Here is a 25,220-nt window from a genome sequence, read left to right as displayed (position 1 = left end):
ACTTTTTTTTGGCGAAAAACACAAAAGTTTTCAAATCGACACGAAACTTTGCACAGGGCATAATTTGACATTTGTACATGCATTTCTAGTTTTCGTTCCTAGATATCTGTGAAATTTTTTGAGAAAATGCAAATTAAAAATTCCAAAATTCAATTCCCCGCGTCGAGCAATATGTCAACGAAGCATACAAGCTGGGACATGCTTCAACAGATCTGACCTATCTTTAGTCATAGTTAGTATTATATAAAATAATAAATAAGCTGTGAATCTTAAATAAAAGTTTAGATTCGTTTTTATGAGGTTAAAATTAACAAGTTAAGTAGTTTATTGTATTTATTTACACCAAAAAAATAGGTTTAAAAATGACACCACAAGGTGTGTATATTTGGTTGCCTACACCGTAAAACAAATTTTATTTTTAAATAAAATCATTATTAGGTTTTAAATCCGACTTTAAAGTACAGAATCTAGTTTCTGATGTTCAAATTAATAAAAAAAATTGTTTTTGAGAGTTTTTAGGCTGTGATTAGATTTCAAAATTTATGTACATAACCTCTTTTATTTTTTCGAACAAACACTTTAATGACTTCAGATCAACACGAAACTCTCCACACAGCTTCGCTTGGCTCTTCTGAACCCATTTCTGGTGTCAGTTCCTTGCTACTCGTAAGACTTTTCGAAAAAATCCCAATTGAAATTCATACAAGAAATGTGCGTGCTGCTAATCTAAGACACATGGCGAAGACCCAACTTCAGACCTAATGTTTAAACAAATATGAATTAGTGTGTAAGAATTTGTAATGTTATTTTAAATGGTCTGAACTACCAATGAAATGAAAACGCAGCAAACACAATTTAAAAGTCCCGCGCTTTAAGTCAACATTTTTGGGCGCCATCTGTTGCTCAGCCGGCAAAACATTAAATTATTGTCTATTACAGAAATCTGCAATTTAACAAACATTAAAAATTTTCTATTTCTGAGGTATTTCCACAAACAAAGAAGTTTAAGACCAAAGGTTATTTTCTCTCCTCAAAGAGCACATTTGTCATTTTCATTAGGGCCATTCTAAGAAGTCCAGGGAGATTTTTGGGTTGACAACACGTTAAACGTACAAAAGCCGCTTTATTTTATCAAAAGTTGCTCTGTCTCTGACAAATTTTCAACGCCGTCTCGTACAACTGCTTGTTCGCCGCCCGCAGCCTCGCATTCTCCGCCTCCAGTTGCTTAGCTCCGCCCTCCTGACTCGGTTCCTCCTCCTCATCACTACACTCAACATCAAAATCTTGGATTTTAAAAACGACGTAGTCCTCCGACTGTACCAAGTCTCTGTCTAGGTTCCGAACGACATGTTTAAACTTGAGATTTTGAGAAAAGAAGTTCTCGTGCTTCCACACGCATTTCACGTTGGTGATAGCCCCCTTGTGCTCGATTCTTCGTAAAATCTGTCGGCTTGAAATCTCCCAGATAAAGACGAAATTGTCTTCGGAGCCCGACACTAAAACTCCGTTGGTGCGCCCCAGGTCAAGACAAGTGACGCGGTTTTGGTGGCCCTGGAAGACTAACTCGTTGGTGATGTGGTGGTCGAGAGTCCTAGGGGGGTCTTTGAGGAAGAATTGTTGGATTTTTCCGGAGTTTTGACCGACGAAGAGGTTCCAGCAGGGGTTGTCGAAAATGACTGCTGTAAGGGGTTCTGGAAAAACGAGATTTAGGAGGAGGGTCCCTGAGGATAGAGAGTAGAGCTTGCAGGTGTTGTCACTGGAGACAGTCACGAGGCGCCCTTGTTGTCCGAAGCCCCCAACGTGCACATCAGAGATGGGTAAACTGTGATCATGCTTGGTATAAAGGGGCTCAATCTGCCCCTCGCTCTCCGAAGACAGATTACTGTGTAAACTAACCAAATTCACCAACTTATACACCACCAACATCCCGTCTTGTCCTGTCACCACAACAAAGGCCCCATCACTAGAAAACTTCACACATGTGATCGGCTGGTAGTTCTTCTTCTGTATCGTGAACAACTTCCCTGAAGACAACTGCCAGACATACAACTTCACTCCGATCCCCGCAACCAAATACTCGAAATGGGGGCACACCGCCATCGCCCCCACCTTCTCAGGAAGTATCGTCGTCATTTTCTTCTCCGGTTCTTGACTATTAAGCGGCCAGAAATGAGTCATCGGCTTGTCTTCATCAGCAGAAAGGAGATAATCGTTAGCGATGAAATTGAGAGTTTTGGGGGCCACGACGCCCCCATTTCGGTAACTATGAAGAGAGCTTCCAGTCGTGGGGTCCCAAAGACATGCTGAAAACTGCTGGGAGCTGCGACACGTTGTTAGAACAGCCTCTTGGAAGTTCATGACGGCGTGAAAGATTGAGGTTAGGTTCTGTTAAAATTGATTCAGTGAGTCTGAAACGGGGGGGTATAGCTGGGGGGCTTGTGCTACTCTTGGGAGTACTCACTTTATTATTATGGCAGCAGTGAATTGGGGGACAAACTAGGAGAACGAGTATCGATTGATTGAGGTTAGGTAACCCTCGCAATCCTCAAGTGTCATATGTCAAATTTTAAGCTAACTCCGCCCATTTTGACAAATGACGATTTGAAATTTGCAATCAAGAAGGGTAAAGTCCCATTTACAAAAAACAATTTTACTTAATTTTTAAATTTTAAAGGTAATCACACAACTCGAAATAATTGGGATTTGTAGACTATCTTTACATTATTTTTAGACTCTTTGGAAATTTCGAGGCTCAACGCTCGCATTTGGTCCACAAGTTACTGTAAAGTGTCAAATTTTTATTCAACTCCGCCCACTTTGACAAAAGACGATATGAAATCGACGAATCAGGGGAGCTAAAGTCTCATTTACATAACAGAACATACGTAATTTTGATGTAGTTGTCAAATTATTTTAAATTTGTAGTAGACTTTTTGTAGATTTTTTTTAGATAATTTTTGTAGTTCACTTGGAGTTTCATTCATCGCGTTTGGTAGACTGGCGGACTGATTAGTTAATGTGAATTGTCAAATTTTGATTTAACTTTGCTTATTTTGATTAAAATTGATTTGAAATTATCATATCAGAGAAGATAAAGACGCGTTTACACAATGCAACATACCTAATTTTCACTAATTGAACTACTTATAAGATATAGGTACTACTAATACTAGACAATTTATTAAAGGTGTCGATCTAAAATGAGAGAAAATAAAAAGCTAAACATGCTATCGTCACATTTGAAGTGCAAAAAGACATGAAATTTCAGCTGCCAAATGAGAAAATTGTCAATTTTTACTTTTGTTTTATGATTGTCACATTAACCCTACACTATAATCGTGGTGCCGACTTTAAAATCCCAATTTACACATCAAAATTTTAGAGAAATTTAGTTCCAGTTTATTTTGGCCGTCACTGTATAACTGAAAAAAAGTGTAAATCAAGGAAAATTCAAATAGTGAACTATGTATACATATAAATATAATTCAAAAGTGCTGAAAACTTGAAAACTCACAGTTTGATGTTCAAATTTTCTAAATTGTTAACAATTTTAGACAATTCCAAATCACCCAAATTCACAGTGTAATGCCAAATTCCACTTTCTACTCTTAATTGGACCAGAACAATTAAAAAAGTAACCGTTGTATTTAAAACACTAAATGCCGTAGTCTTATTCACTGAAAAAATCTCGCCATTTGAAACTCTGGAAGATTATCCCATAAGACATCTGATAATTTCTCAATTTTTTTGTTTTCTCTTGTGAAACTATTTTTAAATTTCACGACCGCTTTACAAGTTTCTTCAGCGTCTCCCAAAACAAAATCACACATTACAATAACCGCAGTTTGACACACCTAAAAAAAACAAATAAGAATAAAACTTAACACAAAGATAAGACTTACAAGAGACATAAAAACGAAGCACAAATTTGTCAAAGAAGCGTCTAAGTAAGAATGATCGTATAAAATATCATACAAATACGTTATCATCGATAGAATAAAGTAGACAAAACTCAAAAAAACAGGCAATCCAACAATACTGTTAAAATTTCCCCAGATTCGTTCAGGGAAACCCAGAGACTTCTCAAAGTAAACAACAAATCGTTTTTTGTTGCTTGCGTGCCGGTTTTTAGAAACTCAAACATTCTTCGTATAAATCTGACTCGTATCGCTTTGTAGTATTAAAGAAACGACTTCAGAAGCGACTGAAGAATGAAATAATAGCACAACAGCGATTGGGAGTGGATAACTTTTGGGACGTGCAATTTCACGTATTCTTCAACGTTCTCTCGGGAGAGATAAGAAGCGTAACAGTCAGCAATTGAAATACACCAGTTGGATACAAGAGGTACCACCACCCAAATTAACTCTTTCAAGGCTACAAACTTTGAAGTAGGCATCACTAAGTTGTCGTCCAGTTTCTTGAAGTTTTTGACCAGTTGGGGCCACTGAGTGTTACAAAATGTTAAGTTTACAAGAGCTGTGATGTTAAAGAGGTACAAGAAACCGTCGGCTCCTACAGTTATCACGAGTTTGGCTGTAGTGGGTTCTTCATAGTCTTCGTTTAACAGCATAAAGATTGCTCCAGAGGTCAGCAGAAGTATGACAAAAATTGAGTAAGATTTTGATGATGTTTCAAAATTTGGGTCAAGGGATGGTGTTAAAGCGAAAAATTTTCCCACTAAACAAGCGTTTTTCACAAGTTTAAACATGGCTGGAATCTGACACTGACCAGTGCACAATAGATTTTAGATAAGATAATAAAGTCCAGATACGTGCGGAGTTGTTTTTTACTATTAAAATGATTAAAAATAAATTATAAATAACAGTAATTGTGTTTACTGTTTACTCAAAACGTTAAAACAGTGTTCAAATTGGCGATAAGCAAAACGCAGGTCTGTTATTAATCCTTACTATCGACATTTGGACGGATAGAGTTGTGTGAATCTGACTTTAGCGTGCCAACTTTCATTGGACAAAAAAATAAGGTTAAGTCGTCTTGATTCAGTACCGAGACACGCCCCTCTCTCCTCATTGGTGCATAAACGCTTGATTAACCAATCAGAAACAAAATAAACTTTGACATTTCATTTTTGGTGGACATATTGGTAAAAACTACCATTGACATCCTGTAGAAGCTCTCTCGTGGCTCCAAACTCGGCAATTCTCCCATCTTCCATAAAAACAATCTTATCGGAATCCATGATGGTATCTAACCGATGGGCAATGGTCAAAACAGTCGACTTCCGAAACCTCTTGCGAATGGTGGCTTGGATCATCTCATCAGTCTCCAGATCGACATTAGATGTAGCTTCATCAAACACCACAATTTTGGTGTTCTTTAAAATCGCCCGGACTAAACACAAGAGTTGTCGTTGGCCAACGCTAAAATTCCCATCACGTTCTAATATGTTAGTGTCTAAACCTGCGGGTAAGTTAGAAACGAAGTTTTTCAGCTTGACGTCCTCCAGGACGCTCCAGAATCTACCGTCTTTAAACTCTCCGAAAGGGTCCAAGTTTTGACGAAGAGTTCCTGGGAAGAAAACTGGATCTTGAGGAATCACAGCGACGCGAGATCTCAACGTCTCCAAAGAAACAGATTTGGTGTCAACACCGTCGATGAGGATACGTCCGCTGAAGTCGTACAAGCGGAAGAAAGTGGAGACCAAAGAGGATTTCCCGGCTCCAGTTCTACCAACTATACCAACTTTCTCCCCAGGTTGGATGTCCAGCTTTATTTGGTTGAGAACGTACGATTGACCTTCGTCATACTGCATTGACACGGAGTCGAAAACGATTCTTCCTTCAGAAGGCCAAGAGGAAGCTTGGAAGTTTCCCTTATCTTCTTCAACGTCTAGATTTGTATACTTAACCACACGTTCCACGGAAGTTCTTGTTGCGTCAATTTGACTATAGAGCTTCATGAAGTATTGAGCAGATCGCGTCAGATGGAAGGATTGAGTGAGAACTAGACCAACATTACTGACGGAGGTGTCTGGAAGACAACATTAATACCTTTTTCTTGCGATTTTCTTTTACCTTTGAAGTTTACTGTCGTAAAAACAACGATGATGCTGTAAACAGCGCAAGCTAGATCCGCCCAGAAGGAGTACGCGTAAAACAGAGCTCTATCAAGATAATCAAAGGAGTTGAACGCGTCTTGAATTTTATAATACGACGACAGAAACTTTGATTCCGCTTTTAGAGCTCTAATGGTCGTTAACCCTTCAATGGTTGTGGTGATATGAGTGAAAGTCGGACTCTTTCCTGGAAGGCATCCAATTATCAATTATCAACTATCATTTTAATAGTTACGTGTAGCTGCGATGGTCTTCACGAAATTAAAACTTGTAGAAAACAAGAGTGATAAGAAGTAGAAGAACGCCAAGAGAACAATGGTAGGGAACACCATCCAGTAGTTGACCATAATCATAACGACAAAGATTCCAGCAACTGTAAAACCCTGCAGAATTAGTTCGAAAAGGACTTTAGGAATGATTTCATCAACCACCCCCAGGTCTCTTGAAAATCTACTGATGAGCCTCCCAGAGGCGTGGTTATCAAAGAACTTGAGCGAAGCTTGAAGAGTGCTGTCGAAGAGTTGGTTGTGGAGATTGTCAGAGATCTTCTTAGAGCAGTTGGTGAAAAACCACGAGCTCAGATTGTAGACCACAACACAGAAGAGAAGAAGACCTGTATAGACGTAGAGATGGTTTAACTCTGTTCCTGTGTTATTCATCCAGAAGCTCAGAAACACTTCCGAGGATGTCATCCCCAACTGACAGAGACAAAACAGAAGGATTTGTAAGAGAAAGCGCCAGTGACCACCAGCCAGAAGGTACTCCACGAGCCCATTTACTTTAGTACCACCTTCGACTTCTTTGACTTCTTCTTGCGTGCTATTGTTTGGTTGCATATCAGAAGCCGCGACTTCTTTCTCTTCGTAGCTCTGCAAGGATTCTCCGATCACAGTTCGGAGATCTGAGTACTTTCCACTACACTTCACTTTTCCATCGTCGAGCATGTAAATCTTATCCACACTCCCGAGGAAGTTAAAATGATGCGTAACCAACACTACTGTCTTCTGTTTTAACAGACCTAGAAGACACTCGGTGAAGATTTGTGTGGCCACGGGCGCATCCACTGCTGCTAGAGGATCATCCAAAAGATAGATATCAGCGTCTCTGTAGACAGCTCTAGCTAAATTGACTCTGGCTTTTTGGCCTCCACTTAGCATGACTCCTCGCTCTCCCACCAAAGTGTTATCTCCGTAGGGAAAAAGAGAGACGTCGTGCTCCAAAGCACAAACACGAAGAATTTTTCGGTACTTTTGATCGTCTTCCGGTTCACCACACAGAATGTTATCTTTAAAAGTGGCAGGAAAGATCCACGGGTCTTGAGAGGAGTACGAAAGAGAGCCTCCGACTTCAACACTACCGATGAGGGTTGGTTCTTGAAGTACCGTTTGAAGAAGAGTTGATTTTCCACAACCTGAAGGACCGACGATGGCGACGAACTGCCCGGAAATGGCCTCAAAGTCGATGTTTCTTAAGACGAACGAAGAGTTCCATTTTGCGCTCATGTTTTTAACCACTACACCACTTTTGGAGTTGTGACGTAGTACCACTTCTTCCTCGCTTTCAATGAAGAAAGTTTCAAATGTCTCAAGACTCGTTTTGATTTGTGATAACGAACTGACACCCGCGCACGCATTTTGGCAGATATGGTTACTCAAATTCATGACACTTACAACCATGAATACCAACTGCACGACTACGGATTGTGTCAGTACCGCCACTACAAGATAAACAAACACCGGAAATTTTGGAACGTAGAAAGCAGCGGCAACGTTGGCATTCAGTATGTGGTTGGCAGCACTAACGTGCTTCAGTTCGTCTCTGGAAGAGATAGTTGATCAATGGTACCACCACGAAGAGATCGAACCTTCTCACTACTTTAACACACATGGAAAAAAACTTTTCCCACGCATACATCTTGATGGTACGAATACCGAAGATGACACCACTGATGATTCTGATTCTGTGGTTTTTTTCTTGAGACATTTTCATGGTTTTGGAAGTGATAATTTTCCCAATCAAGCCTTCAAAACAGAATTAAGAAGAGGCGAGTTGGATGTGGTACCAACTTTGGAAAGCAAGAAAGGAGTAGAGGATGACGATACCAACAACAGCAGACCAATTTCCCCAAACGTAGAGAACCACCCCGAGCGAGATCAGTTTGAAGATGGACATCCAGAGAAGTTGTACATAGATCAAAGTTAAATCAAACCTGTCAATAGTGATTGACAAGAGATTGACAATAGAACCTGAGGTCATCTTCTGTAAAACCGCTTTTCTGGTCCTTAAAAGTTTTTGGTAGACCAGGGAACTACAAGCAGTGCGCATTTTCAAGCCGGTAGTACGACATCCTAGGAGAAAGAACTGAAAACTGAAAAGCTTAAGCACAAGGGTTACAGTTATCATGGTACTATAGAAGTACGCGTCGTCTTTTGTAACGACAATTTGATTTGGAGAGAAGTAGTTCAAAAGTTTCTTTAAGTAGACCGGTTGTATCACCCTAAAAAAAGCAAAGAGGATTGTGATGGTGGTACTACTTTGTCTTTACGTTATCCCCATGTCAATGGGGAAGAAAAGTCCTCCACAGACAACCAATTCCAACGTGAAAGTCTTCAGTAAGACACGACCAAGTGAAGGTTTCTTGGAGAGACGTTGCTTGTTCCAAACAGCTTCGAGTTTTTCCCCCAGAAGTCGGGACTCCATGCGTTTTGGCGCGACGACGAAATCAGTGCTGACAATTCTGTTTTTGGTGATTTTCCAGACGATGGGGAGCTGCCAACTGTTGTTTGTTACTAAAAGATTGTTGTGAGGTTTGACGTACAAGAACAAGAAGCGTGACAAGAGGTTCGCTTTGTCTTTAGGATGGTTTATTGTTGCCGTTTCCATTGTTTACAGTCTTCGCATTTTTCAACGAGTAAAAACTTTATAATTGTAACTCTGACCTTGTTTTATGTTGATAAATATCTATTATCTCAAATATGCTTTAATTATGCGAAATTATCTAACAGTTTTCAAGAGTTCCTACTACTTAAAAACGATATCGAAATGCATATAAAATGTTTTTCTAGGATAAACAACTATAAACATGTAATAATATAGTATATTACGCAACAAGGTGAGTAGCTAATTACGCACGCAGTGAAGCAATTGTGCACGAGGCGTGGCCGAGTGCAATAACTTCACAAGTGCGTAATTGGTCTTACCTTCGCGTTGCGTACTATACTTTTTCTACAAATACGATTGCATTTTGTCACCGCACTGATATTTGGAGTTAGCTGATTATGTACACACAGTAACAATTTATTTAGTACAATAGTTAATGGTTAAGTTGGAACAATTATTAAAAATTAGTGAGAAATTATTGTTAGTGCTAACTAACCAACTCACCTAATTAAATATATAAACTGCTGTGATTTGATGTTAAACCAAAATCAACTTAACTTCTCTACCAAACTTCTGATATCGACATCTTGCTTATTTTTTCGAATAAACTTAAGTTATTATACATCGGTGTACGCAGAATTTTCCGCAGACTCCAAATCTGGAATTTAAATTAAGATCCGACAACAAATAACTGAGGTATGGCCGATCAAAGTTTCGGAAAGTTGCTTTTCATTTTTTCTCATTTTTCATAATTTTTAAAGTTAAATATCTCGGAAACTATTTGAGATATTGAGATGCGGTATGCGCCATTCTTTTTCTCGGCTTATTTGACGTTAGAAAATGTTATCAAAAGCCCGAAATTCGATAGTCGATTTTTCGCGAAAAAAAATTCCGACTTAAACGATCAAAATTTTTTATTTTTTTTATTTTTGACCATAGCTTGGGAACTATTTGTCAGATCGATCTCAAATTTAGCCAGTAGATAGATTTCGAGCTCCTCTTTCGACTGATGTAAATTCAAAGCTATTAAACGTCGTTTTCATTTTGGAAACATTGATTGAAAATCACTCTAAAATGACGTTTTCAAAACAGTTTTTGGCCAATGCCTTGTTTATTTATTAAGAAAACTCAATAAATCTGGGCTCATTTTACGCAGAATATCACGCTGAATCCAAAAACATGAAAATTTTTAATTTTTGTTTACAAATAATTAAGTTATGGTCGGTTGAATTTTTGGGTTGTCGTCAGAGGGCCAAATTTTTGAAGGTTCAAAACAATTCGTGCTCGATATCTTGGAAACTATTTTAGATATTAAGATGCGGTTTGCGCCATCGTTTTTCCCGCGATTTTTTACATAAGAAATAGTTCTTTGATTTTATTACAGTCAAAATTTGCCAATTTTCGCAAAAATTTATGACTAAAACTATGCCAAATTTTTGATATCGATATCTCTATTATTTTTTAGAGTAAACTTGAGTTTGATAATGTTGTTTCAAAATTTAGGCCAAGAGATGGTGTTAAAACGAAAAATTTTCCCACCAAACAAGCGTTTTTCACAAGTTTGAACATGCTTGGAATCTGGCACTCACCAATGCACAATAGATTTTGGATAAGATAAGAAGAGTCTAAATACGTGTGGAGTTGTTTTTAACTATTAAAATGAATAAAAATAAATTATAAATGACAATAATTGTGTTTACTGCTTACTCAAAATGCTACAACTATTCAAATTAGCGATAAGCGAATCGCACGTCTGTTTATTAACCCTTATTACATCGACATTTGACAGATAGAGTGTGGATCTGACAACTTGCATTGAACAAAAAAGTTAGGTTAAGTTGTCCTGATTGAGTATCGAAACACGCCCCTTTCTCCTCATTGGTACATAAACGCTAGATTAACCAATCAGAAAAAAGATTTTATTTCTGGTGAACATATCGGTAAAAACTACCATTGACATCCTGTAGAAGCTCCCTCGTGGCTCCAAACTCGGCAATTCTCCCATCTTCCATAACAACAATCTTATCGGAATCCATGATGGTATCTAACCGATGGGCAATGGTCAAAACAGTCGACTTCCGAAACCTCCTGCGAATGGTGGCTTGGATCATCTCATCAGTCTCCAGATCGACATTAGCTGTAGCTTCATCAAACACCACAATTTTGGTGTTCTTTAAAATCGCCCGGACTAAACACAAGAGTTGTCTTTGGCCAACGCTAAAATTCCCCCCTTTTTCTAACATGGGAGTGTCTAAACCTGAGGGTAAGTTAGAGATGAAGTTTTTCAGCTTGACGTCCTCTAGGACGCTCCAGAATCTACCGTCTTTAAACTCTCCGAAAGGGTCCAAGTTTTGACGAAGAGTTCCTGGGAAGAAAACTGGATCTTGAGGAATCACAGCGAGGCGAGATCTCAACGTCTCCAAAGAAACAGATTTGGTGTCGACACCGTCGATGAGGATACGTCCGCTGAAGTCGTACAAGCGGAAGAAAGTAGAGACCAAAGAGGATTTCCCGGCTCCAGTTCTACCAACTATACCAACTTTCTCCCCAGGTTGAATGTCCAGGTTTATTTGGTCAAGAACCAACGACTTGCCTTCGTCATACCGCATTGACACGGAGTCAAAAACGATTTTTCCTTCAAAAGGCCAAGAGGAGGCTTGGAAGTCTCCTTCATCTTCTTCAACGTCTAGATCTGTATACTTGACCACACGTTCCACGGAGGTTCTTGTTGCGTCAATTTGACCATAGAGCTTCATGAAGTATTGAGCAGATCTCGTCAGGTGGAAGGATTGGGTGAGAACGAGACCGACATTACCGACAGAGGTCTCTGGAAAACAACACTAACACTTTTTTTTCGTGATTTTCTTTTACCTTTGAAGTTTACTGTGGTAAAAACAACGATGATGGTGTAAACAGCGCAAGCTAGATCCGCCCAGAAGGTGTACGCGTAAGACAGAGCTCTATCAAGATATTCAAAGCCGTTGAACGCATCTTGAGCTTCATGGTACGACGACAGAAACTTTGATTCCGCTTCAAGAGCTCTGATAGTTGTCAATCCTTCAATCGTTGTGGTAACATGAGTGAAAGTCGGACTCTTTCCTAGAAGGAATGCAATTATCAATTATCAATTATCATTTTAATAGTTACGTGTAGCTGCGATGGTTTTCACGAAATTAAAACTTGTAGAAAACAAGAATGATAAGAGGTAGAAAAACCCTAAGAGAACAACAGTAGGGAACACCATCCAGTAGTTCACGCTCATCATAACGACAAAGGCTCCAGCAACTGTAAAACCCTGCAGAATTAGTTCGAAAAGGACTTTAGGAATGATTTCATCAACCACCCCTAGGTCTCTTGAAAATCTACTGATGAGCCTCCCAGAGGCGTGGTTATCAAAAAACTTGAGCGAAGCTTGAAGAGTGTTGTCGAAGAGTTGGTTGTGGAGATTGTCAGAGATCTTCTTAGAGCAATCGGTGAAGAACCACGAGCTCAGATTGTAGACCAAGACACAGAAGAGAAGAAGACTTGTATAGACGTAGAGGTAGTTTAACTCGGTACTTATGTTATTCATCCAGAAGCTCAAAAACACTTCTGAGGATGTCATCCCCAACTGACAGAGACAAAACAGAAGGATTTGTAAGAGAAAGCGCCAGTGGCCACCAGCCAGAAGGTACTCCACGAGCCCATTTACTTTAGTACCACCTTCGTCTTCTTTGACTTCCTCTTGCGTGTTATTGTTTGGCTGCATATCAGAAGCCGCGACTTCTTTCTTTTCGTAGCTCTGCAAGGATTCTCCGATCACAGTTCGGAGATGTGAGTACCTTCCACTACACTTCACTTTTCCCTCGTCGAGCATGTAAATTTTATCCACACTCCCGAGGAAGTTGAGATGATGTGTAACCAACACTACTGTCTTCTGTTTTAACAGACCTAAAAGACACTCTGTGAAGATTTGTGTGGCCACGGGAGCATCCACTGCTGCTAGAGGATCATCCAAAAGATAGATATCAACGTCTCTGTAGACAGCTCTTGCTAAATTGACTCTGGCTTTTTGGCCTCCACTTAGCATGACCCCTCGCTCTCCAACCAAAGTGTTGTCTCCGTGGGGAAAAAGAGAGACGTCGTGCTCCAAAGCACAAGCGCAAAGAACTTTCCGGTACTTCTTCTCGTCTTCTGGTTCACCACACAGAATATTGTCTTTTAGAGTGGCAGAAAAGATCCACGGCTCTTGAGAAGAGTACGAAAGAGAGCCTCCGACTTCAACACTACCGATGAGGGTTGGTTCTTGTAGTACCGCTTGAAGAAGTGTTGATTTTCCGGAACCTGGAGGACCGACAATGGCGACAAATTCCCCGGAAGTGGCCTCCAAGTCGATGTTTTTTAGAACAAACGAAGAGCTCCATTTTGCGCTCATGTTCTTAATCACAACACCACTTTGGGAGTTGTGACGTAGTACCACTTCTTCTTCGCTTTCAATGAAAAACGTTTCAAGTGTCTCAAGACTCGTTTTGATTTGTGATAACGAACTGACACCCGTGCACACTATTTGGCAGATATGGTTACCCAAATTCATGACACTTACAACCATGAATACCAATTGGACGTCTACAGATTGGGTCAGTACCGCCACTACAAGATAAACAAACACCGGAAACTTCGGAACGTAGAAAGCAGCCGCAACGTTGGCATTCAGTATGTAGTTGGCAGCACTGACGTGCTTCATTTCGTCTCTGGAAGAGATAGTTGATCAGTGGTACTACCACAAAGAGATCGAACCTTCTCACTACTTTAACACACATGGAAAAAAACTTTTCCCACGCATACATCTTGATGGTACGAATACCGAAGATGACACCACTGATGATTCTGATTCTGTGGTTTTTTTCTTGAGACATCTTCATGGTTTTGGAATTAATAATTTTTCCAATCAAGCCTTCAAAACAGAATTAAGAAGAAGCGAGTTGGATGTGGTACCAACTTTGGCAAGCAAGAAAGAAGTAGAGGATGACGATACCAACAACAGCAGACCAATTTCCCCAAACGTAGAGAACCACCCCCAGCAAGATCAGTTTGAAGATGGACATCCAGAGGAGTTGTACATAGATCAAAGTTAAATCAAACCTGTCAATAGTGATTGACAAGAGATTGACAATAGAACCTGAGGTCATCTTCTGCAAAACCGCTTTTCTGGTCTTTAAAAGTTTTTGGTAGACTAATGAACTACAAGCAGTGCGCATCTTCAACCCGGTGGTACGACACCCTAGGAGAAAGAACTGAAAACTGAAAAGCTTGAGCACGAGGGTTAGAGTTATCATGGTACTATAGAAGTACGCGTCGTCTTTTGTAACGACCGTTTGATTTGGAGAGAAGTAGTTCAAAAGTTTCTTTAAGTAGACCGGTTGTATCACCCTAAAAAAAACAAAAAGGGTTGTGGTGGTGGTACTATTTTGTTTTTACGCTATCCCCATGTCAATGGGGAAGAAAATTCCTCCACAGACAACCAATTCCAACGTGAAAGTCTTCAGTAAGACACGACCAAGTGAAGGTTTCTTGGAGAGACGTTGCTTGTTCCAAACAGCTTCGAGTTTTTCCCCCAGAAGTCGGGACTCCATGCGTTTTGGCGCGACGACGAAATCAGTGTTGACAATTCTATTTTTGGTGATTTTCCAGACGATGGGGAGCTGCCAACTGTTGTTTGTTACTAAAAGATTGTTGTGAGGTTTGACGTACAAGAACAAGAAGCGTGACAAGAAGTTCGCTTTCTCTATAGGATGGTTTATTGTTGCTGTTTCCATTGTTAACAGTCTTCGCACTTTGCAACGACTAAATAAGCATGACCTCGTTTTTTATTGATAAATATTTAGTAGCTTAAATGTGCTTTAATTATGCAAGCTTGCCTACTAGTTTTCAGGTAAACCTAGCACTTAAAAATGATATCGAAATGCATATAAAATGTTTTCCAAGATAAAGAATGAAAGTTTGTGGAAAAATAACAATAAATGCGTGATAATTCTAAGTACAATATTTTTAAGATTACATAATAAGAGTACTTAAATATGTCGACTTTTGTGTATTTAACTTGGCTAAACTACATCGCCTCCGCGTCTCTCTATCGTCCGTATTGCGAACAAACTTTTATCGCCAACCGGAAATGACATTTTTTGCTTTATCCTAGCGGTTGTGTTTCTTGACCAATTTTGATGGTTTTTGTGACTGACAAATTGACTTTCTAAAAAAACAGAATCTGAGACCTGTGTAGGAAAATGAAATTTGACATGATTACGGAAAAATAATAGCAAGAAAATTCTGGAAATAGAAAACTGAAAATTGAAAGATAAAAATTTCTACGAATTTTATTTATGTGAAAGATTACGGAATTACGGAATTTAATCTAGAGCATTGAACATTATTTAGATCGTCTTTAAAATAAAAATTTCTAAAAAATCTGTTTCTTGTTCTAAAATTTCGAAATTTGGCAACATTAGTCGGCATGTCGTGGCAAACGTGGTATTTTGTCAAACTTTCATTTCTATATTTTTAAAATTGACGAAATTGCAGAATGTGATTTAAAATATTGAAATTTTTTGGTTTGATCTAAAAATAAAAAATTAAAAAAAATTATTTCTTGTTCACAAATTTTACAATTTGAAGGGCTTAATGAGCGTAACAAAAGTGGCAATTCCTCCAAATTTCATTTCTGTACTTTAAAAATTAACAAAAGTACATTTAATCTAAAAAATTGAAAATTTTTGGTTCCTTCTAAAAATAAAATTTTCTAAAAAATTTGTTTCTTGTTCTAAAATTTTGCAATTTGGCAGAGTTGATCGGCATGGCAAAAGTTGTCATGCCTCCAAATTTCATGTTTGTATTGTTGAAATTATAGCACTAACAAAATTTAAATTGACATATAAAAAATTTTTAGGTTGTTCTAAAAATAAAATTTCTAAAAATTTAATTTCTTGTTCTAAAATTTTACAATTTAGTGGAGTGCAAAATTTTATTTTAGTATTAAAATTATAAAAATTATGGAATGTAATATAAAATATTAAAAACTTTTTGGTTCTAATAATAAAAATTTCTAAAAAAAATATTTTTTGTTTTAAAATTTTGCAATTTGGTGGAGTTAATGAATGTAACAAAAAAAGCAATACTTCCAAATTTCATTTATGTACTTTAAGAATTAACGAAAATACGGCATTTTTTTGTATATTGAAAATTTTTGGTTCAATCTAAAAATAAAAGTTTCTAAAAAGGCAGTTTCTTGTTCTAAAATTTTGCAATTTAGCACAATAAATGAGCAGGTCGCAAATAATATTGCCTTCAAGCCATTTACAAATTGCACAAAACTTTTTTATTTCTAAATCGAATAAAAAATTAAACCTTTGGCGCTATTGTTTCCATTATCGGAGAAAAAGCAGGAATTAAAAACTTTTTAAATGTTTACAAAATTACATAAATTAGAAGAATCCAATTTTTAGTTTTTAAACGCTCCTACAATTTAGTGACCATAGCTGACAGATTGCAGAACGACCAATCAGCGAGCTGCATTTCAAATTTAGCGCCTTCAAATTCCGTACGCACGAAAAATGAAGTTTCGAGATACAAAGAGACGTTGCACTGTTCTGTTATGTTGGCAGCACTGAAATTATTATTATTATTATTGCAATATCAAAACACATTTCATTTTTTTCCTTTTATTCACTTTCGCACAACAAAAATCTTAACAATATTTGTACATTAGTCGTGTGTTTATAAAACACAGTTCCTCCTCGTCATTATAGCTAGTAATAATAATAATACTTAATACTTAATGGTCCCCGCCTCCGTCGGAGAGCGTCAAGACGCTAAATAATTCCATTCAAACTATGACTTCCCAATAACCCTTCAAAGTCTGCTAGTTTCATGAGCCAAGCTCTTGGTATTAGCAACCATCGCTGTTATTGTCGGTAAGCCTTCGTCAGGAGTGAAGACATCGTTGTCGTGACCGTGGTCTTTGGAGGTAGCTTCTTCAGTTGTTGGTTTTGGGCCATCCATCAAGAAGATGGTCAATAAGAACATAATGGAACCTGAAGAAAAAGTTATGTTTGGTGACGTGGAGAAGGTATCTAGGTACTTACTGATGCCGTAGAAGCCGGCGTAGAAGATGTAGAGACTCTCTCTGTAGCCGATGGACTTGGAGACGGGCTCCACGACGATGGGAAGGTTACCACCAATGTTGTTCATGACGAACAAGAAGACTCCAACTGTGGTGGATCTCAAACGAAGCGGCACGATTTCGACTAGGATTGCAAAAAGGATTCCGAACCACATCTCAGCTGGAGGTTTAACAGTTAGTTTAAATTTCACTGGTGGTGTTCAAATCTTACCGAAGAAGTAAGAGAGTCCGAGGAAAATCATCGCCCACGTGGGGTTGAAGTAGACACTTCCAAAAGCACCAGGAGTTGCGATGATCTGACTGATCGCCAACACCATAACTCTTGAGCGGATTCCCATCTTCGCCACGAAGACGTCGGAGACGATTCCTCCAGCGACCACTCCAATACTCCCAACGATGATGGTAACGGCGAAGAGCCACCACCCTAGATCGTACTCCGGGAAGTACTGCTGGTAGTAAAGATCACAGTTGTAGGCAAAGCACATTCCTCCGCAGTGTCTTAAAGAGGCGGCAAGACACAACATGATGAACCTCGGATCGGCGATGACCGTCCATATCGTGATTTTTTTGGCTTTGCTTCCATCAGCTTCCGCTGCTACGGCGTCTTCTCCAATGGAGGTTCTTGGGGGCTCTTTAAGAGTGAACCAAGTCAACACTCCGACGATGAGGGCGATGATTCCCACTCCGTAGTAAGTGACGCGCCAGCCCAACCCCCACGCGTTCAAAGGAGGGATGTAGCGTCCGACTGGGAAGGCAATTCCGTAGCCCCCGTAGATGCCCCAGTTGAAGATGGACATGACCAAGGCTCTCTGCTTCTCGGGGAAGATGTCGGAAAGGAGACCTGGGGAAAAATCGGTCAGATTCGCGCATCAAAAGACAACTCCACGTACCTGTAGCGAGAGGATTGCAGCCACTCTCCCCCGCCGCCATGATCATCCGCAGCAGCACCAACTGCCAGAACTCCGTCACGCTGCCACAGAGGATGATGGCGATGGCGAAAACGACAGTGCACACAGACAAGATGCGGGCTCTGTTGTACTTGTCTGCACAAATCCCCAGGATGACTCCGACCACGGTGAAGACGGCCATAAAACTCGGCCCGGCCAGAATCTGGTAGTCAATTCCCAACCCATTGTAGTTCCATTCGCAGTATCGAGTTCCATTCAGAGTAAAAGTCTCGCAGATTTCCGAACTGTTGGCTTGGTCGCAAGTTATCGGAAGATCGCTCAAGTAGTAGTCTGTGGTGTTAAGTTGGCAAGCTTTATCACCGAAGTGAAGATCCATAGCTACAGCCTTGGAAGTGACTCCTATGAGGTAGTGCCCCAGTTCTCCGAGGATGTAACCGACGGAGACGATGCCCAAGGCGTAGGGCTGGTAGAGGAAGCCCAATTTTTCGAAAATTGGCAGCATGGCGCTGGAAAAAAAACTTGTTAAATCGAGGTAACCATGGTAACACAAAAAAAAATCGAAGCGCTAATTATTATTAATGACAGTGGAATGAACAATGAGCTCGCTTCGCTCGCTCCGGTGCATTGCATCAAGATGGCGGAAAACTGCATCGTGGCCTACTCACTTGATGGTTTCTGTTCAACTGTTAAAAACCAGGCCTACTGCGATCAACACATTAACTTAATTTCTGCGGTTAAAACGTAAATTCCAATTGTGTCTATGGAAACCCGAAAAAACGAAATGTCATCATTGTCAATAATACCGCAGAACGAAACATTCCGCTTTATCAAGGAAATTAATTGCTGTTTAAGTCTTTTGCGTGCGTCATGGCTAGGGAAATTTGTTGTTTTAAAATTGTTTATGTTGATTAACCAGTTAATTACAAATGTTTACTTTTGGCTCAAATGGAAAACTGTTGAGGTAGGTAAAGTAGGTATTTATTTTTGCGGTAATGACAAAAGAAAAATGTGAAAAAAGAAAAAAAAATAGAACAAACCTAAAAAAACAAATAAAGAAGAAGATAATGGGGCGAATAATCAGAAAAGTAAAAAAAGAATATAAACAAAATTAAATAATTAGAACGAAGATAGAAGAAGAAAATGAAATTATAAAAATATACATTAAGAAGAAGAAGAAAAAACTGAATAAAGTAATGCAAAGAAAGGGAAAGATGTGAAGAATAATCAAAAGATCAGCAATAAGTCGAAAGAAATGAAGAGGAATACATACGAAAATAAAAAGAATGTGATGGATAGAAACGAAAGAGAATGAGAATAGGATAAAGAATAAAAAAAAGGAAAACTAAAAACTGCAATGCGAAAAAAGAGAATTAAAAAGAAGAGGAATAAAAATAATGAATAAGAAAGAATTGAAGAATGAAATAACGAACATAAAAGAAAATTAAATAATTATAACGCAGATAAAAGAAGGTAAAGATAAACTTATAAATTGTATACATACAGTATGTCCCCGGATTGAGTTCACAAGAGGAAAAAAAACGTTATTTTTTATTTTACAAAAAAATGACTAAGGAATAATATTTTTTGCTTAATTTAAAATAAATAAATCTTTAATTAAAACTTTAATATTATAAAGCTGTGTTCTTAAAATCGAAAAAAACAAAAAATAACGAAGAACTTTTTAATTTTTAATTTTGCAAAAAATGGCAAAGGAATGAAATTTGTTCCTTAACTCAAACCAATTTCCACTATTTGATTGACCCATTACCTATTTTAGCACATAGTTCAATTCTAACTCGTAATTCTTTAAGACTGTTTCGAATTTTCTCAATTATTGTTAAGGATGCAATTGAATTTTTTTCGAATTTTTTAATACTTACACATTATTGGGTAAATTTTTCCTTAATCTTTAACGCACTATTTGATATTGCGAATCCACAGCCTGCTATTATTTAAACACGATTACAAAATTTAATAAATAAAAATAATAAAAAATTTAATTTTAAGAGTACAAACTAATAATTTTGAAATTTTAATTGCAGATTTATCTGTTTTGAAATAAGCAAAAAATGTTATTCCTTTGTCATTTTTTTGTAAAATGAAAAATAAACTTTTTTTCCCTCTTGTGAACTCAATCCGGGGACATACTGTATATTTAAAAGAACAAGAAAAAAAACAAAAACAAAATTTTTAAATGCAAATAGAGAAGATATGAAGAATAAACAAAAGATAAAAAATGAAATAAAAGAAATGTAGAGGTACAAAGGCAAAAAAAAGAATGTAATAAAAGAAAAATACAAATTAAGAAGTAAAATGAACTAAAATTACAATATAAAGAGACTTGAATTGAACGAGTGGAATGAAAATAATGGGTAAAATGGAAACTCGAGAATTAAAAAAGAGATTAATTGACATGATAAATTAAATAATAAGAACGCAAATAAAAATGAAAGAAAAAAAAATAAAAAAAGGTAAAAAGGAATCAAATTTCAATGTAAAGAAAAGGGATTAAAACGGGAAGTAATAAAAATAATAAATAAGACAAAATCGAAGATTGTAATAAAAGAAACAAGAAAAACGTGAGAATAAATTAGCATGAGAAATTTAATAATTTGAACACTAATAAAAGAAAAACAAAACAATAAAAAGTATACATTAAGAAGACAAAGAAGGAAAGATGAACCAGGATAAGAAAACGAAACAATAATAAAAAAAAAAATAAGAGCAGTAAAATGATGTAGAGAACAGATGATGAAAATCGAAAAACAGTATAAAAATATAAAAAACTGAAACAGAAACAGAAAGGTATTATGAGAATTGAATCCAAATAAGTTCAGACTGAAATAAGAAAAATAAGGAAAATATTGGAGTAAAAATATAATGGAAATATAGATACAGGTGTCCCAAAACTCGCGCCCCATAGAGCAAGGGAGGGTGCCGACAGCAATACAGATGGTAAATTTCAAAACAAAAATTGACTAAGTTTAATAGTATTCAAGAACTGATAAAAAGTTAATAATCAATACCGAAAGCTTATTCGAGAAGTGGAGTAAAAGGCCATCCCAATTTTCTAGGCAACGAGAGTTTAATATTCTGCCCAATGGATGATAGTATGTGTCCATAGTTACCAATTTTCAAATTCTGTTCAGCTTCAGGATTGGCTACAGATTTTGTGTCTTATCTCGGTTATTTTTTGAGTTGAAAAATTATAGTTTTGAAATTTTGGTTCAGAATTTTTGCCACCATAAGCCCTTTTTCTCTGGGGCGCGAGTTCTGGGACACCTGTATAAGAAATCTAAGATGTAATTAGAATGAAAATTAAAACGCAGGTAAAAAAAAATTATACAATACGAAATAGAAGAAAAAGAAGAAGAAAAAGGCAAGATAAAACAGAATGAGAAGAAAACGCGACAATAATAAGAACACGGTCAATAAAAAGGTGTAAAGAACCGATGATAATGAATGAAAATTAGAAATACAGTATAAAAATAAAAACAGCGACAAAAATAGTTAATGTTAATAACAAGATCTAAAGATAATAATAAATAATAAGTTGGCTTGAAATCAGAAACTCATACACAATAGAACAGGTAAAGAAATTAAAACAAATTTAGAATGAAAAAAAAGGAAAAATGAGAGAAGATTGGAGTAGAAAAAATTGACAAAATGTTGTATATTGAGAAAAATCTACGAAAACGAAAAAATATCTTTTTCTATTAAAACAGAAGTAGACAAAATAAGAAAATTTAAAACATTTAGAAACCTAAATATTCAAATCGTTGCACGAATAATGTATAATAAAATAAAAAATTAAAGAAGATAAAAAAAAACAGTAAAATAAAAGCACAACTACTGAAGCGTGAACAATATCAAATTCCAGAAGAAGATCTGAAAGATAGTAAAAATAGGAATGAGAAGAAAAAAGAAAATGGAAACAAAAACCAGAGAACTGAGAATTATTATTGATGCAATAAATCAATGAATGAAACAATAAATAAATTAATCAATTATTTGAACAAAGCACGTGAATAAAGAATGAAGAAGCTACATCATCGTTTTACGTCAGAGAATGAATGTCATTTCTAAAACTACATAACTTTATAAAGACGAAAATACAAAGAAAGACATTGTTACGCAACACAATAAAAAATGGAACAAAAAAACAAGCAAGAAAGTGGAAAAAGAACTAATAATAAAACGAATGTGGAGAGAGAAAAAAACAACCGCACGTGAAAGTACAGGGAAGGATAGTCGAGATATTATTTAATCACAATATAAATAAAAAAAAAAAAAAAACTGTGACTAAAGTCCGTCTCTGTTTTTACAATAATTAAAAGTGCTAATTATTTTGTGTCGATACCACCTGTTCAAAACCATAAATATTCAAGCCTCCATTTAATGAGTGAATAATAAAAGCGACTGTTTCGAGACAATCATCCTTTCTCTATTGAAAAAAATGAGACCCAAGGTCACGCAAAAAATCGATTCTTTTTTTTCTTGCACAAATCGGTAAGATTCCACGAATTTCTATTAAAGTTTGGTAAATCAAGTGTGACTGAATTTCCGATTCGTTTGCATTATCAATGTCAAGGTGTCGTTATTCAACCGCATTATTTATCGTCTTTCAATGTCAAGAGATTTTATCGTGGTAAAGCTACTTCCGAATTTCGGGTTCAAGGGTGCCGAGCGAGTTTGACCGCTGAGGAACGGAAATTCCATTTCTGCAGGTGGTAAAAAGGGGCCGTTTTGTACGTTGGAGATTTTTTGAAAAAAATTGTTGGAAGCCTAAGAAGATAAGATACCAAAAAGACTTACAGTTTGTGTTCCAACACTCCACACTGATTATGATTACACTAGCACTATAATCCTCAATGGTGTCTTTGCCTTCTCTGCTTCGCCTTCAGAACTGCAATAGGTCTTCAGGAGTCCGGTTTGATGTAGTCAAGTGAATGCCGGACTCCCACTCTGAAAGCCACTGAGTTATCGCTGCAAAGTCTCATTGTGGTATTTTACACACTTCTTGGAAAGTTTGGCTAACGAGGCAATGGTTTCCCAAATAGAAGAAGTAATCGTTCTTGTAATTAATTAATAATAACAAAATAAAGACTTTTCTGGGAATAACGAGAAATTCCATGGACTTAATTCGGGTCTTGTTTCTTTATGGAATTCGGACAAATCGGCAAATTAAGTGGCAACATCCATTTTTGTTGTTGTTTTTTGTTTGTTTTATTTTTTTTGTTTATTATTCTCATTTTTACCATTTTTTTAAAGCATTTTTTACTCCTTTTTTTCTTTCTCATTTTCTCATTGATTTATATTTTTAGATCTACACACTTTTTTATCTTTTTAAGAAAAATTCGAATTTTTAGATTTATTAGAAAAAAATGTCTGGATCTGCTGTCTCAAATTAAATTTTCAAATTTGTTCTAAAAGCGTGTATTCTGCAAAATGTGTCTTTTTTTTCCCGCGTTTCTCTATTAAATTCAAAAACTGCGAATTTTCCAAATATTTACAGCATTAAGGAAAATTCTAATTTTTAGATTTATAGAATGAAACATTTTGGATTTGCAATTTCGAATTTAATTTTCCAGTTTAGTTTGAGACCTTAGATTCTGTGAAATGTGTCAATTTTCTTGTAATTTTTGTCTGTCTAAATTCGGAAGTTGCGAATTTTTCGATACTTTCAGGATTAAGAAAAATTCAAATTTTTATTTAAAGAAAATTTTTTGCTCTGCTCTCTCGAATTAAAATTTTCAATTTTCTCTACGACAGTAGATTAAAGAAAATGTGTCAATTTTCTTGTAGTTTTTTTCTGTCTAAATTCAGAAATCGCGAATTTTTCGAATACTTTCAGGATTAAGAAAAATTGGATTTTATAGATTTATTAGAAGAAAATTTCTTGATTTGCTGTTTCGAACTTAATTTTCCAATCTCCTTTGAAACATTTTATTCAGTGATATGTGTGAGTTATTTTTGTAGTTTTTTTCTGTCTAAATTCGGAAACTGCAAATTTTCCTAATTCTCTGAATATAAAAGAAAATTCGAATTTTTAGATTTATAGGAAAACAAATAATTCTCGCTCTGCTGTCTCAAATTAAATTTTACAATTTGTTCTAAAAGTGTGGATACTGTAAAATGTGTCAATTTTCTACCAGTTTTTCTCTGTCTAAAATAAGAAACCACTAATTTCCCAAGTATTTGCAGGATTAAGGCAAATTAGATTTGTTAAATTTATTGAAAGAAATTTTCTCAATTTGCAGTTATGAATTAATTTTCTAATTTCCTTTGAGACTTTAATTTTGTAAAATGTTTCAGTTTTTTAAAAGTTTTTTTCTGTTTAAATTTAGACTGCAAATTTTCCGAATTCTCAGAGTCTTAAAGAAAATTCTACTTTTTCCATTTATTAGATGAAAATTGCTCGATCTAATGATTCAAATTCAATTTTCCAATTTTTTTTAGACCAGAGATTCTGTTTAATGTGCCAATTTTTTTGTAGTTTTCTTATCTAAATTCAGAAATGAAGAAGTTTCCAAATTCTCAGAAGGTTAAGGGAAATTCTAATTTTTAGATTTATTGGAAAGTTAATTTCTCAATTTGTTGTTCGATTTAAATTTTCCAATTTTATTTATGAGCGTGGATTCTGCAAAAAATTTTTTCTGCCTAAATTCAGAAATTACAAATTTTCCGAGTACTAGCGAAATTCAGTAAAATTAAAATTTTAAATTTATTGAAAGAACATTTTTTGATTTGCAGTTTTTAATTTAATTTTCCAATTACCTTTAAGAACGTAGATTCTGGGAAAAATATCAATTTTCTGGTAGTTATCCTCAGTATAAATGCAGTAAATGCATTTTTCCCGAAAATTGGAAGAAAATTATGAACTGTCTTGAAAATAAATTTTCTACTTTATTCAAAGAACGTGGATTCTCCAAAATATGGTAGTTTTCTTAATGTGTTTCTCTGCCTAAACTGCAAATTTTTCAAATACTCACAGAATTAAAAAAAAACGAATTGTTGTTATCTCGAATAAAACTTTTCAATTTCCTCTAAGGACGGAGACTCTGACAAAAGTGTAAGTGTAATTTTCCTGTAGCTTTGCTCCGTATAAATGTAAAAAATGTGAATTTTCCGAATATTCACAGAATTACAGAAAATTGGAATTTTTATATTTTTTCCGATTTTTTTTTCTATACGTTTT

The 25,220-nt window shown here is 36.4% G+C and overlaps 4 protein-coding genes across 9 annotated transcripts; all 4 read right to left on the bottom strand.

Moving 5' to 3' along the window:
• Positions 1-1,103: 1,103 nt before the first annotated feature.
• On the bottom strand, positions 1,104-2,598 carry LOC148177288 (WD repeat-containing protein 18). Of its 2 annotated transcripts, none has more exons than XM_088032190.1 (2): positions 2,462-2,598; positions 1,104-2,408 (listed from the first exon to the last, which is right to left on the bottom strand). In XM_088032190.1, the coding sequence occupies exon 2, from the start codon at positions 2,356-2,358 to the stop codon at positions 1,132-1,134; it is 1,227 nt and encodes a 408-aa protein (XP_087888316.1). In that variant the 5' UTR covers positions 2,359-2,408; positions 2,462-2,598; the 3' UTR covers positions 1,104-1,131. The 2 variants fall into 2 exon arrangements, with proteins under 2 accessions (XP_087888316.1, XP_087888317.1); XM_088032191.1 differs by having other exon boundaries at positions 1,104-2,385.
• Positions 2,599-5,072: 2,474 nt separating this feature from the next.
• On the bottom strand, positions 5,073-8,982 carry LOC148177287 (putative multidrug resistance-associated protein lethal(2)03659). Of its 2 annotated transcripts, XM_088032960.1 has the most exons (7): positions 8,898-8,982; positions 8,625-8,855; positions 8,146-8,576; positions 7,944-8,100; positions 6,315-7,897; positions 6,039-6,266; positions 5,073-5,994 (listed from the first exon to the last, which is right to left on the bottom strand). In XM_088032960.1, exons 1-7 carry the CDS (start codon positions 8,960-8,962, stop codon positions 5,087-5,089), a joined length of 3,603 nt encoding a protein of 1,200 aa, XP_087889086.1. In that variant the 5' UTR covers positions 8,963-8,982; the 3' UTR covers positions 5,073-5,086. The 2 variants fall into 2 exon arrangements, with proteins under 2 accessions (XP_087889086.1, XP_087889085.1); XM_088032959.1 differs by having other exon boundaries at positions 8,625-8,976.
• Positions 8,983-10,637: 1,655 nt separating this feature from the next.
• Positions 10,638-15,321, bottom strand: LOC148177286 (putative multidrug resistance-associated protein lethal(2)03659). 4 transcript variants are annotated; one of them, XM_088032918.1, is made up of 7 exons: positions 14,417-15,321; positions 13,938-14,368; positions 13,736-13,892; positions 12,303-13,689; positions 12,107-12,254; positions 11,831-12,058; positions 10,638-11,786 (listed from the first exon to the last, which is right to left on the bottom strand). In XM_088032918.1, the coding sequence occupies exons 1-7, from the start codon at positions 14,752-14,754 to the stop codon at positions 10,879-10,881; spliced, it is 3,597 nt and encodes a 1,198-aa protein (XP_087889044.1). In that variant the 5' UTR covers positions 14,755-15,321; the 3' UTR covers positions 10,638-10,878. The 4 variants fall into 4 exon arrangements, with proteins under 4 accessions (XP_087889044.1, XP_087889043.1, XP_087889041.1 ...); XM_088032917.1 differs by having other exon boundaries at positions 12,107-13,689; positions 14,417-14,647; positions 14,690-15,321; XM_088032915.1 differs by having other exon boundaries at positions 12,107-13,689.
• A 1,316-nt stretch (positions 15,322-16,637) lies between these two features.
• LOC148177285 (uncharacterized) lies at positions 16,638-22,981 on the bottom strand. Its single transcript, XM_088032864.1, has 5 exons — positions 22,838-22,981; positions 18,005-18,528; positions 17,326-17,955; positions 17,077-17,274; positions 16,638-17,025 (listed from the first exon to the last, which is right to left on the bottom strand). The coding sequence occupies exons 2-5, from the start codon at positions 18,522-18,524 to the stop codon at positions 16,844-16,846; spliced, it is 1,530 nt and encodes a 509-aa protein (XP_087888990.1). The 5' UTR covers positions 18,525-18,528; positions 22,838-22,981; the 3' UTR covers positions 16,638-16,843.
• Between the last annotated feature and the right edge of the window lie 2,239 nt (positions 22,982-25,220).

Source organism: Gnatocerus cornutus, chromosome 3, assembly GCF_029298725.1.
Source record: "Gnatocerus cornutus isolate USDA-ARS CGAHR chromosome 3, icGnaCorn1.1, whole genome shotgun sequence".
Taxonomy (NCBI): domain Eukaryota; kingdom Metazoa; phylum Arthropoda; class Insecta; order Coleoptera; family Tenebrionidae; genus Gnatocerus; species Gnatocerus cornutus.
The sequence above is the reverse complement of the archived record's forward strand: the minus strand, read 5'-3'. Positions and strand labels throughout refer to the sequence as shown.